This window comes from Dendrobium catenatum, unplaced genomic scaffold, assembly GCF_001605985.2.
Source record: "Dendrobium catenatum unplaced genomic scaffold, ASM160598v2 original_scaffold_86101, whole genome shotgun sequence".
Classification (NCBI taxonomy): domain Eukaryota; kingdom Viridiplantae; phylum Streptophyta; class Magnoliopsida; order Asparagales; family Orchidaceae; genus Dendrobium; species Dendrobium catenatum.
In genome coordinates this window covers 39,842-52,920 of record NW_021404542.1, presented here as the reverse complement: position 1 = coordinate 52,920, position 13,079 = coordinate 39,842, and the positions used below count along the sequence as shown (strand labels likewise).

At 34.4% G+C, this 13,079-nt stretch overlaps 1 protein-coding gene across 1 annotated transcript in view; it reads left to right on the top strand.

Annotated features, from left to right (window-relative positions):
• The window catches only part of LOC110104178 (putative vacuolar protein sorting-associated protein 13A), a 92,256-nt gene that overhangs the window by 58,323 nt on the left and 20,854 nt on the right, over nucleotides 1-13,079 (top strand). Inside the window, exon 19 of the mRNA XM_028691902.1 lies at nucleotides 10,279-10,388. Coding sequence (XP_028547735.1) covers nucleotides 10,279-10,388 — 110 coding nt within the window. The remainder of the gene's footprint in view (nucleotides 1-10,278; nucleotides 10,389-13,079) is intronic.

The following is a 13,079-nucleotide window of genomic DNA, read 5'->3' as shown; positions in this document are numbered from 1 at the left end:
GATCTGTAACATACTTCTAAGTAAATAGTAGACAAAATAATGGCTTTGAAAGAAAATATGCATGCCTTTTAAAGACAAACATTCATGCAAATAATGAATTCCTAATAATTTTAAGTCTCCTAAGATCATCATAAAATTCCAATGCAATGCACTAAGATTCATGCAAATATAACATGCATATGCACCCAGAAGCATACAAATGTACCATACAAGTGTACCAAGCCCACCAAAAATCACATGAATCAATAAAAAAATGTGCAAGTTTATCGTGCAGATTTGTAGTACAAGTGCATTGAGAAATTTGCAAATGCATCATGCATCATCGAGAATTATTTTGAAGCCCATAAACAAAATTGTCTACATGGGCTTTGATAAACGTGCTAAACATTTGAATTCGAAGTATAAGAATGCTGCACAGATTGAAAATAAGTTGAAACAGAAGTCATCACTTTTTGAGAATCTTACAAACATAAAAAAAAAGAAGCGTGCAATCACTTTAAAAAAAATTTGCGAACTCTCTTTCAAATTTAAACTCTTAATGTTACATGACTCTCTTTTATAGGCTGTAGCCTATACGGTAAGATTTTAAAAACTATAGAAGAAAGCATGTGAGCCTTCATTTGATGATCTTGGTTCGTTGATCTTTGATTTGGTTTGAATTCAAAAGCCTTTTGATGTCATGACCCGGCCCGGAGGCACGACTTAATGAGAAGGGAACTAAAAGTTGGACGATATTAACATTCCATTCTTTTCAATGATCACATTAATATAAAATCTCTCAAAGCAACTGAAGAGCTACTATAACAAAGATATTCAATAAAATCTATTCATTTCACTTTTCAAAGCTAATAATTACAACAATCATAATTTACCTGTTTTTATTGTGCGTCGTCTTTTATAAACAAATTCTTCCCTTCTGGCCATTTTTAATATTTGAAATCTTATATGAAAACATTTATTTAATGGAATGAGTTTGCAAAATAAACTTAGTGGGTAACTGTTAAAACAATTAACATGAAATAAAAATTACTATATATATATATATATATATATATAACCTTTAATCTACATCTTATTTATTTCCCTTATCTTTATTTCATTCATTTCAGTTATTTATGCATATCATATTATATTCCTTTATAACATTTATAAAGCTTTAATATTTATTCCTTTTCTCATTTGATTTATACTGAAGCACCGTCTATATGTACCAAAAGTACATCCATTTCCATTTTCCTTTTCCTTTTCCATAACCTTTTCCTTTTTTCTTGCACGGGTACGTTGCTTCCTGATGCAAGCAAAAATTTGGGAAAAGACCAAAATGAAATACTTCCTAGGATAAAAAGAATTACACAAAACTTCCAAAATACTAGACAAAATACGACAAAATACAACTTTTTATAATAAAAGAGGGCTTACAAACTTTGACATTTACAAACGACACAAACATTAATATAAACTCCTAAAACTGCATTTCATCCGTTGAGAAGAAGGATACATGTGGGGTGGTCACTTGCAGATAGAAGAAAGAGGATAGAAGACTAGACGAAGTATAGCTCGCAACCTATAGAGAGGAGAGGAATGTGATGGACATAGCTCGCAAGCTATTCCAAAGAAACCCGCAAGTTTTATCTCCAAAAATCATCATCATAACCAACCTTTTTTCATTCCAAAACATCTCTAATTTATAAGCAAAAGAAAGAAGCCAAACAACCATAAAACCTCCAACCAAAACCAATCAAGTTTGGGGAAATGAAAGGCCAAAAGACACCACAACAGCCCCCATAAACTGCACAGAAAATAGGGAGAAAAAGCCACAAGAAACCCAGCCAGCAAGCCACGGTAAAGCAGCCAGAGAGGGACCCGAGGAGCCAACACAGGAAATGGGGCAGGGGATTAACGGGAAAGCAGCCAGGGAGAAATCCCAAAAGACAACCAGCCATAGCTTTTATTCTCAAAGAAGAAACCAAAGAGACACAAGAAGGGGAAGAGACAAGATTCACTCCACATACCTTTTTGAATTTATGAGCTAGAAAGTGCAATTACTCCTCCAAATAATGAGCTAAACTTCAGCTCAAGAATTAATGAGCTAACACCAAGTAGAACCCAACAATTTCAGCTCAAAACCAAGCAGCCAAAGCCCACGCGAGAGCAGCCAAGGCCCCAAACAGAGAAACAGCAAGCAGCCCAAGTTCAAAAAGAACCCAACTTGATTTGTCACCCCCTTGCCTAAATCACTTCCCTAGCCAGTACTATACGGGGGTGAACTCCAGTAAGTTTGCATGCATATTCTTTTCCCTTTTTTATTTATCTTTCATTCATTCATATATCATTTATTCATATGTATATTTTTTAATTACATATAAGTAACATATATATTTATAACTGCTTTCCAATTTTTCTTTCTATTTCCTTTACCTTATTTCACATATTCATGCAATCTCTACATACTTTTATCAGGATAATTTATGTATACTATCTTATATACATTTGAAGTTTACATAGATTTATTCATAATAGCCTCAAAATAAGCAAAGCAATTATATAAATCTTTCTTTCAATATGAAAATGAAAATAAAATAATGAAATTTCAAATAACTATAATTACCCACTTTATTTTCCTCTTCCAATATTTTTCCGGTTTTGAAAACTTTTAACTGTTCACAAGAATATAACAATTTAATTAATATTAAATATCAATTAAATATATCAATAGGCATTTGATTTATTTTACAAACATTACCTCACAAGATTTCATTTCTTGTTGAATTCCTAAAGAACTCAATTCCTACAGCTTGCTTTCTTTCGGTCTAAAATTTATAAAATTAAACAATATAAAATTTTCATGAAAATAAGATTTAATAATAATTCTATGAAAAGTTATATGATAGAGATTTTACTTACAACGAGGGGATTTTCCAAATCTCAAAATCTTCCTCTTTCTCCCTCACAAATCTCTTCTCCTTGATTCCAAATGTCTTCCTTATCTTCAATTTAATGTTTCCATTAATTAGATAAAGGATTAAAAAATAATTTATACAAAATTGAAAAACAAACCTTTTTTCCCCTTTCCCTCGGTCGTTCCTCTCATTTCTTCCTAATCACCACTTCTTTGGCGATAGGAATTAAGATGAGTTGTTGATTCTTATCCCCAAACATGATAGATTGCTAAAAATGGTGAATCGAAATCTCCGAAACCTTCCACGTGTGCTTTCAGTTCCGCCCCCTTCCCTGTTCGCATATGCTTTTGTTTCGCGAAAGGCTCCTACGCCTTTTAATAGGTCTTGCCGATTCAGTTGAACCGACTGGACTGAACTGAGTATTACATTTCATCTATGGAATATTTGATTTGACTAGAGCTTTTTTTGCTTGGTTGATTTTGTCCCTGGTTACAGGGAGATGCTCGCCACCGATGACTACATGCTAGAAAACATTGGACAAAACAAAACACTTTGTGTATTTTAATTTACCTAAAAAAAGTTTGGTATAAATCTAAACAATTCAAAAATGTTAGAGGCAGGTATATGCTAGGAATATGCTTATGTCATTTAATGATGCACACACATCAATGATGGTGTCACTAAATTGATGAAACTTGTTATATCAAAATATATTGATGTAGGCAAGGAATGGGTCAAAACAAATATCAGCTCATTAATGTCTAGTAGAGAGCATTTTTAGCTCATAAATTGAGGTTCATTCCCCCATTTATTGTCCCTTTGGTTCCCGTGGATGTCTTTTGGGTTTTCTGTGCCATGGCTCCTTGGCATCCCCGGTTGGCTGCTGGTTTTCCGTGCTTGGTGGCCTTTCCCGTGCCTTGGTGCTTTGGTTCCGTGCGGGCCTCCTTGGCTTTTGCTGCTGCCTCTTCGGGTTGCACCTAGGCTGTTTTCCCGTGGGTGATGGGGGGCTTTTCCGTGGCTTTGGTGCTTCGTTTCCTGGAGTTGACTATTGGCTTTTCATTTCCCTTATTTAATATAGAATATTAAAGGGTTTTTGGGGCTGTTTGTATTCCCCTCCCTTGTCTATATATAGAAGATGTTTTGTGGCTGTTTTAGAAATGTGATAAGAGAATTTTTGGAAAGAAATTTTAGTGATTTTCTTGGAAGACCTTGAGAGCTTCTTCTTCTTCTTCTTCTATCTCTTGGGGAGACTTGCGAGTTCTTTCCACCCTTTTTCTCGGCTTCTAATATCTTTCGTCTCTCCGCAAGTACCCTTCCATCTATATCTTTCTTCTCTTGGAAAGCAAGTTTAGGTGTTTTTTATTTGAGTCGATTGTAAGAGTCTTTATATATCAAAGTGTCTTTTAATATTATGTTTCTAAGTGTTCTTTTTATATGAAAGGTAAGAGTTTGTTCTTCTTATTAATTAGTCGAGTGCGTTTTTCTTTTGTGATCGAAAATTTAGGGCTCTCTCCCAAATTTTTGATTGCATCATAAACTTACCTGGCATGAATCCAAACTGATTTTGAGAAATATTAGTCTCACATCATAGTCAATGCTTAATTATTCTCTTCCATAATTTTAATTACAGTAAGAAATTTTATAAAAGAATTTTCATGAGAAGCAAGAAAATTACTCTTGGAATACAAATAGGTTGCATTTGGGAAGCTTTTACGTAGTTTTATTTTGCAGACTATTGGCACACTTCCATTTGACTATAATTTTTTAATTGATTTTCGGAAATATGTGGTTAGAATGTCACAATCAAATTTAGCAAAGTGTGAGTTGTGACAAATCTACTACCATACAAATTTTGTTGGAGGGGAAGAATTTATAATATTCATAATGATTTTTAAAACTCTGCTTGTACAACAATAGGTTCACAACTAATCTCACAAATGGTTGTATCGGCTCAAAATTAGGGGTGTCAATATTTGACACAACACGAAAACCCGACCCGAACATGACCCGAAAATTTCGGGTTAGACCCGACCCGTTTCCAAAACGGGTCGAAAAATGTTAGAGGCAGGTATATGCTAGGAATATGCTTATGTCATTTAATGATGCACACACATCAATGATGGTGTCACTAAATTGATGAAACTTGTTATATCAAAATATATTGATGTAGGCAAGGAATGGGTCAAAACAAATATCAGCTCATTAATGTCTAGTAGAGAGCATTTTTAGCTCATAAATTGAGGTTCATTCCCCCATTTATTGTCCCTTTGGTTCCCGTGGATGTCTTTTGGGTTTTCTGTGCCATGGCTCCTTGGCATCCCCGGTTGGCTGCTGGTTTTCCGTGCTTGGTGGCCTTTCCCGTGCCTTGGTGCTTTGGTTCCGTGCGGGCCTCCTTGGCTTTTGCGGCTGCCTCTTCGGGTTCCGCCTGGGCTGTTTTCCCGTGGCTGTTTGGGGGCTTTTCCGTGGCTTTGGTGCTTCGTTTTCTGGAGTTGACTGTTGGCTTTTCATATTCCCTATTTAAATAAGCTTAAATTAATGTTTTGGGGCTGTTTGTATTCCCCTCTCATGTCTATAAATAATACATGTTTTGGGTTGTTTAAAAATGTTATATGAATGATTTTTGGAAATGTAAACCTGCGGGTTTTGTTGGAAAAGCTTGCGAGCTTTGTCCACTTCTTCTTCTCTAGGAAATCTTGCGAGCTCTTTCCACCCTTCTTCTTGGCTTCTAATATATTTCGTCTCTCCGGAAGTGACCACCTCACCTGTATCCCTCTTCTCAAAAGTAAGCAAGTTTAGGGTGTCTTGTAAGAGTATTTGTTTGTAAGTCCTTTTATAATATTCAAGTTGTGTTTTATAGTATTTGTGTTCTTTTAAGCATTTTATGTATTTATTTTGTTCCTAGAAGAGTTTTCTTTTGTGATAAAAAATTTGGGCCCCTCTCCCAAATTTTTGATTGCATTAATTTGGTATTAGAACAAGTTAGGAAGTCCCAGGTTTTTTTTAAGTTAGTTTGTCAAGTAAGCCTTGTGAGTCATGTAAGTTTTGAGTTCTAGTGAGTCTTGGTGTGTCATGATAGTTGTGCGTGAGTCTTGTTTTGTGTCTTTCTAGGTTTGTGTCTTAAGTCTTGTGTCTTTCTAAGTCAAGTTGGATAAACACCAAGTGGAAAGCAAGCAAGAAAGTAAACCAATGGATCTCGCCACAAGAAAGTTCTTTTGACCCGATTTAGATCAAGCTTTTCAAGATTCAAGTGCAGCTACACTCAAGTGCCAAAAATTTTGAAGCAAAAAAATTCAAGAGCTGGATGCACCGTCCTTGCCTCCTCCGAAGAAAGCAAAAGCTAACTCATCGGGAGATGAGTTCTCAAGAAGGGGAATTTGTTGTAGGCAAGAAATGGGTCAAAACAAATATCAGTTCATTAATGTCTAGTAGAGAGCCTTTTTAGCTCATAAATTGAGGTTCATTCCCCCATTTGTTATCCCTTTGGTTCATGTGGATGGCTTTTGGGTTTTCTGTGCCATGCTCCTTGGTTTCCCCGGTTGGCTGCTGGTTTTCCGTGCTTGGTGGCCTTTCCCGTGCCTTGGTGCTTCGGTTCCGTGCGGGCCTCCTTGGCTTTTGCAGCTGCCTCTTCGAGTTCCGCCTGGGCTGTTTTCCCGTGGCTGTTTGGGGGCTTTTCCGTGGCTTTGGTGCTTCGTTTTCTGGAGTTGACTGTTGGCTTTTCATATTCCCCATTTAAATAAGCTTAAATTAATGTTTTGGGGCTGTTTGTATTCCCCTCTCATGTCTATAAATAGTAGATGTTTTGGGTTGTTTAAAAATGTTATATGAATGACTTTTGGAAATGTAAACCTGCGGGTTTTGTTGGAAAAGCTTGCGAGCTTTGTCCACTTCTTCTTCTCTTCTCCTCTAGGAAATCTTGCGAGCTCTTTCCACCCTTCTTCTCGGCTTCTAATATCTTTCGTCTCTCCGCAAGTGACCACCTCACCTGTATCCCTCTTCTCAAAAGTAAGCAAGTTTAGGGTATCTTGTAAGAGTCTTTGTTTGCAAGTCCTTTTATAATATTGAAGTTGTGTTTTATAGTATTTGTGTTATTTTAAGTATTTTATGTCTTTATTTTGTTCCTAGAAGAGTTTGTTTTTGTGATAAAAATTTGGGCCCCTCTCCCAAATTTTTGATTGCATTATATATGCATATCATGAGCCTAACCTAGAGGTTATAATAGGCTCTTATGGCGGCCTAAATGGACTATAATGTTTAACTGAGGATAATAAATTACCCAAATGTGCTTCGAAGAACTAAATTGCTATAAAACCCTTGATTTCTTAACTCAAATGCATCTAATGTTGACTTGGCTGATTGACTAGACAGAGTGAAGACATGAATTCAATCTTATTACATCCTAGTTGATTTAAGGGTACTATTGAATTGCCACTAATAGGACGCCTTGCTCACATTGCATGAGTGCAGACTCGTACATATAGTTCTCCCATTTTTTTCGCTATAACGCTTGCACTTGATTGCTTTTAAACCCATGGTGACAAGTCCTGGCGCATTGGGCCTTTTCATAAAAAATAGTCATCGGTTTGAATACATTTTTTATAGTTCATAGTACTATAAACCCAATTAATAAGGTCGGCATAAAGCCATTAAGATCATCAACTAAATAAAAATGCTCTAGCCATGATGCCTGTAGGGCAATGTCATAACCCACTTGAGGTTGACTCTAATAAAGAAGTTGTAAGTGCCATATTTGGGCATATTGAAAGCTGAAGTTAGAAGCTCCAACCTTTTGTGCAACTTACAAATAAAGTAACAATACCCTTATTTTTATTCAAAAATTGGCTTTTTCGAAGGATGTAAACAATAACCTAATAACTTTGGATCTATATGGAGCCACTAAGTCTATTTATCAAAACTTAATCCTTCCAATGGTTGTAAGCTCCAACCTTTTGACCAGTTCACAAATAGAGCAACAAGATCCATATTTTTAATTATAATTTTGTTCTTCCAATAGATATAAGCCCTAAGCCAACTAAATTGTGTTGTCATAATACAATAGACCCATCAATCAAAACTCAAACTTTTTGATTGTGATATGCCCATTGCAATTAAACTCGGGTTTTTCAATAGATGTAACCCCAACTTAAAATATACTCAAGCTATCTCTTATGCTAATAAGCACCTTAATTCATTGAATTAAGCCCCAAGGCTCCTTGGCCATTTGAGAAGGATGAAGTCCGCATTTTCAACGGCATGGTAATCTAGTTTTTTTTTTCTCGTTAAGGTCTTGCTTGTATAGTGGATGAACAACTTTTTATTTATTTATTTATTTTTGGCACTATGATGGACTTGATGCCTATCTCTTCAACCATGAGGGAAGGTAAGATAGGCTTCCGATTATTCTAGCTGCTCATAGTTGGTGGAGATGTTAAATATTTTTTGAATGACTTATCTCATTCTTCTATCTATTTTACTTTCCTAGCTCTCTTTAGGGCTTTGAAAATAGGCATAACATTCCCTCGAGAGGGAGATGAATCGGTAACGCTTACTATCCGATTAGTTAGCATATAGATCTCCTTCACATTATGCAGAAAAGTTCTTTTGAGAAGTGGTTTCTACTTGTTGAGATTAGGCTTGTTGCCTTTTGACCAAATGAGGAAGCTCAATAACTTCCTTGAGCGAGCGCATACATCACGTTTGGATTTCTACTAATTTTGAACTTCCTTAACATTAAGAAGGTACTTGTAAGGATCAAGAGATGATATTAGGTTTTCTCGTTGTAAGAGTTCGTCGATGTATACTTCTAATTTGTCCCTTTTGGAAGATGTCCATGAGGGCACTGATAGGTGTCATCAATGTTTGATAACCTGATGACATGACATGGTTGTTTAATGTGCCTTGATTTTTGATGAAACTTGTCTACTTTTGTCATCTGGATGCATTCTAATTTGTTAGTAGGTGAAAAAAGAAGATATGCATCATATTTCTGGTTTCTTTAGATAGGTTAGCCTCAAAAAAATAGTTAAGCAATTGCATGTACAAACACATGCTCATTCTCGACGATTATAACTATTGCTATCCTGTTATGAAAAGACTTGCATTTATTGATGGAGTTTTAAATTTAATAATCATAATTTATATGTGATTTGGCTCCTCTGAATCTCTCCATTGGATTTTGCTATTAAATAAAAAATGGAAATTTGCATTTTTTTTTGTTTCACAGAAGTTAGTCTATATTTTGAACTTCATTTCAAAAGAACCTTAGGTCACGATACTCTTATGAAATATAATAGAAACTAAATTATATTGTTTGATATCATTTTTGTGGTTTTTGTTTATTTTCAATTAAATTATGGGGTTCTACGTAACATTGAGATATCTTATATGAATCCACATTTGTACATTCTATTTATCACTTTTATCTTTGGAAGGCACGAAGGATTGGCTTTCTTAGTGTTTTTAATATTCAATTCCTTGGAAGTATTTATGGATGTGGAAGGATTCAGGTCTGGTGGTCGGAGAAAGTTATTTCTCTAAGGTTAAAGGTTCGAGTCACACATCGCTATTTTTTGCTCATCATTAAATTTTTTTTTAATATCTATTTTTTAAGGCTTTGCTTGATTGAAGTAAGGAAGTGTGATTTTTTTAAAGGGGGATTTACATAGATGCTATAGTACCCCAATGTATTTACATATATGTCATCTAAAATTTGATATCTATTTATATAATATTTTAGTGTCTCACTCACATCAAAATAAACGCATGAAAAATTAGATATTATTGATGTGATTTAAATATTTAAGTGTTATATAAGTAAAATTTAAAGTTTAGATATTAGATACTAAAAACATAAGAATTGTGTGATATCACATCAATAGTATGTCTCATTCTTTTTGATTGTTATGCACCTTTAGAGAGTGATTTTGGGGCTTTATTATTTTCCATTTCCTTTCAAGTCTCAGTCCTACCATGTAAGTAACTTTTTTAGTTATAGCTATTTTTAGAATGCAGCTTTAAAAACAAGAACATCATCCTCTTTCTATTTTGGTTTAGCAATGTGCATCCAATTAGAAAGATTGTCCTTTCATGGATATCTCAATTCTGTTCCTATATTGAAATGGATGATGGATGTAGATTCCCTTCACGCAAGACTGTTAACTTTAACCGGTTTGTTATAAAACTATTATCCATGATATCACCATAGTTGTGCCATATGAAACGTTGTGATTGCTTTAATATAATTGATTTTTCCCATTATCTCAACTTTTAGTGTCTGTTAATTATTTGTATTTCATAACTTAGATTCCTAGTGCAGATATTAGATGTCTTTGATCTTAGTTTTAAAACTTTGTTTATAATTTTCTGCAATGATTCTTGATAGGGAGTGGGGAATAGGGAAGCCGTATGGCAGCGAAGATACTTATGCCTTGTTGGCCCATTTCTTTACGTATTGGAAAATCCAGAGTCACCATCTTACAAGCAATATATCAGGTAATTTCTCTCTTGTCTACAACAACAACAACATTCAGCTTTTATCCCACTATGTGGGATTGACTTCCCTTGTCTATTTTACTTAATATTCTAAAGGCTGTTTTAATTTTTCTTTGCCAATTTGCTTCTCTTTAAGTGTTATAGGGTCTATTGTGAATAGAAATCTATCTTTTTCCGTTAAGTCATCTGTTGGAAGTCCTAACTCCTAAGCAATTATACATCTTGTTTTTGGCCCTTCTGTTAAAGATATACCAACTGGATATTGTAAAGGAGGCCTTTGAAAGAAATTGGTTATTATGATCTTTCTAGATAAGTTTCCTATGTTTGTTCCGTTATTACTCTAAGATGAAAATTTAGTGTAATTCTCTGAATAAACAAAGTAAACTTTTGTCCAATCCATCATTTGGGCGGTGTTAATACTTGAAGGTTAAATTTATCATTCCAGATGATACGTAGATGAAAAGCAATGTAGGTATAATGAATTACCTAATGTGGATTGTATAGATGATGGAATACAATGAATTCTAAAATGCAAAACTGCTGTATATTTACAATTATAAGAAAATAGATAACTATATCTTGAAAGGCGAAAGGCAAGAAAACTGTCAACATGTTGGTTTATTTGAAATCAACAATCTTCAACTAATATATTTGAAATCAAGATTGCTTTTACCAAAGCTATGTTATCTGATTTCAATGCGTTTTGGGTTCATCCAGTTGAAGCATGCCGTCTTTCATGATGAGATTGCACACATGTATCCACAAGACCTGGAAGTCTATCCCATGAATAGTGGATTGCATTTGATTGGTTTGCTCTTAAAGCTTATTTCAGATTAGAGATCAATTGCCAAAAGAAGTAAACAAGAAAAAAAAAAAAGTTGAAATATGAAGAAAATGGATAAGTAAAGATGATTTATCTTACACCGATTTGCTTAAGTGGTACAATCAAAATTTATAATAGAGAGTTATTTGTAGAATGGTTTTTGGTTGAAGAAGTGTACTATTTTTGTTTGCTGTAGGGTAATTTTGTTGCTTTTACTTTGTTGTTTTGGGATTTGGTTTCTATTTAAATCCGTTCCTGTAGTGTTCTTCATTATCAAATGGGATTTTTTATTTTAAAGGTTGAGGATTCCCAGTTCTTAGTGAGGTTGGGAGGGATGGAGGTCTTAGTGGAGTCTAGAATTCTTCCACAACCGAAAATATTAGTCTGAATGGCCTTCTGACGATTGAGATTGCGGCAGTTGCAATGTGGCATCTGAAAACCTGTGCCCGGATACTAAGAGGGTTTTGTGGTGTTTTTGAGTAAAGTTTTTGGAAGGTAGATTGGATTATATATAAGACATTGTCCAAAGATTTCGCCCTCATTTTGCGAGGACTTTATGACGTGATTCTAAGTTTCCTATGGCATAAGACTATATGGTTAATTACCCCTCAAGAGAAAATTTTTGATTAATTACCACATGATATTAGATAGTTTTTATATAACCTTAGTATTTTACTTAGGTTTTTTGCAATTCGGTATCGTCCAACCTGGAGCCATAAAAAAGCTTATTGTTAACAAACAACTCGTGTTTGACTTGCTAAGAAATTTGTGCTCGACTCACTAAGCATAAAGAAAGCCAAAATTTTGAGCTTGATTATTAAATGAGTCGAAATGATCAATCATTTATTCGATTATGATTGACTTATTAATTGTTAGTATAAAATTAGTATTATATATATATATATATATATATATATATATATATATATATATATATATATAAACTATAAATTTATATTGAATATTTAACTTTACAAGTATATAATAATTAATTATGTGTAGCTACTGGATTCTAATACAATGAATGTGAGCGTTGCTTTTAGATTAGAGCAAGTATGACTTAGGTTATAAATTTTAGCAACCCTAACATCTCTATTTCCCTACCTTTAACCTTCTTGCTTCTCTCTTGCTCTCCTTAGCTCGCCTGTCTCATATTTGTGAGCTCACAGGTCGCGACTCACTTCGATTGCTTCTGCTTAAAAGCATCTTTAATGAGTCTCTCTGTTGCAGAGTTCTGAGTAGGGTAGTTAAAAAAGTTTGTTGTTCGTGAATAGGGTGTATAGAAACAAGTTCATTGAGATTAAAACAAATTTAATCAAAAGAGGACATGTGCATGCTTTTTTGAACATGAGCCAATTTTGATCTAGCTAAAATTTGAACCATTCGAACACAATACACAAGAAGTTCGCTTAAACACAGCTCGTTTACACCTCTAATTCCAATTTGGTAGAAGGTCAGCAGGGTTAAACTAAACCATAATATACTTGGGCTTGATCCATCCACCCAAGTATTTTGATTTGGTTTGAGATGGTCAATCCAGGAAGCTCAGTCAACTAAGAATTGTTGAACTAGGATTGTAGACCAACCAAAGCTTGCGAAGTCATGTGGGTATCCCAAGAGATTCCATTTGTGGAATCCCACATTGGTTTTGGAGAGGACATGGAGACTGCAATGATGCTTCCAACATTGGAGGATCTGTATAGTGGATTTTTGGGAATTAGATTAATCATTATTGAATTAATTATGCTTACAAAAAATAAGATAAAATGAGGTTGTCTTCTTCACTACTTCTTTTGTGTCATTCTTACAAAAAAAAAAAAAAAGGGGGTTTTTTTTTTCCCCCTTTTTTTTTTTTTTTTTTTAAAAAA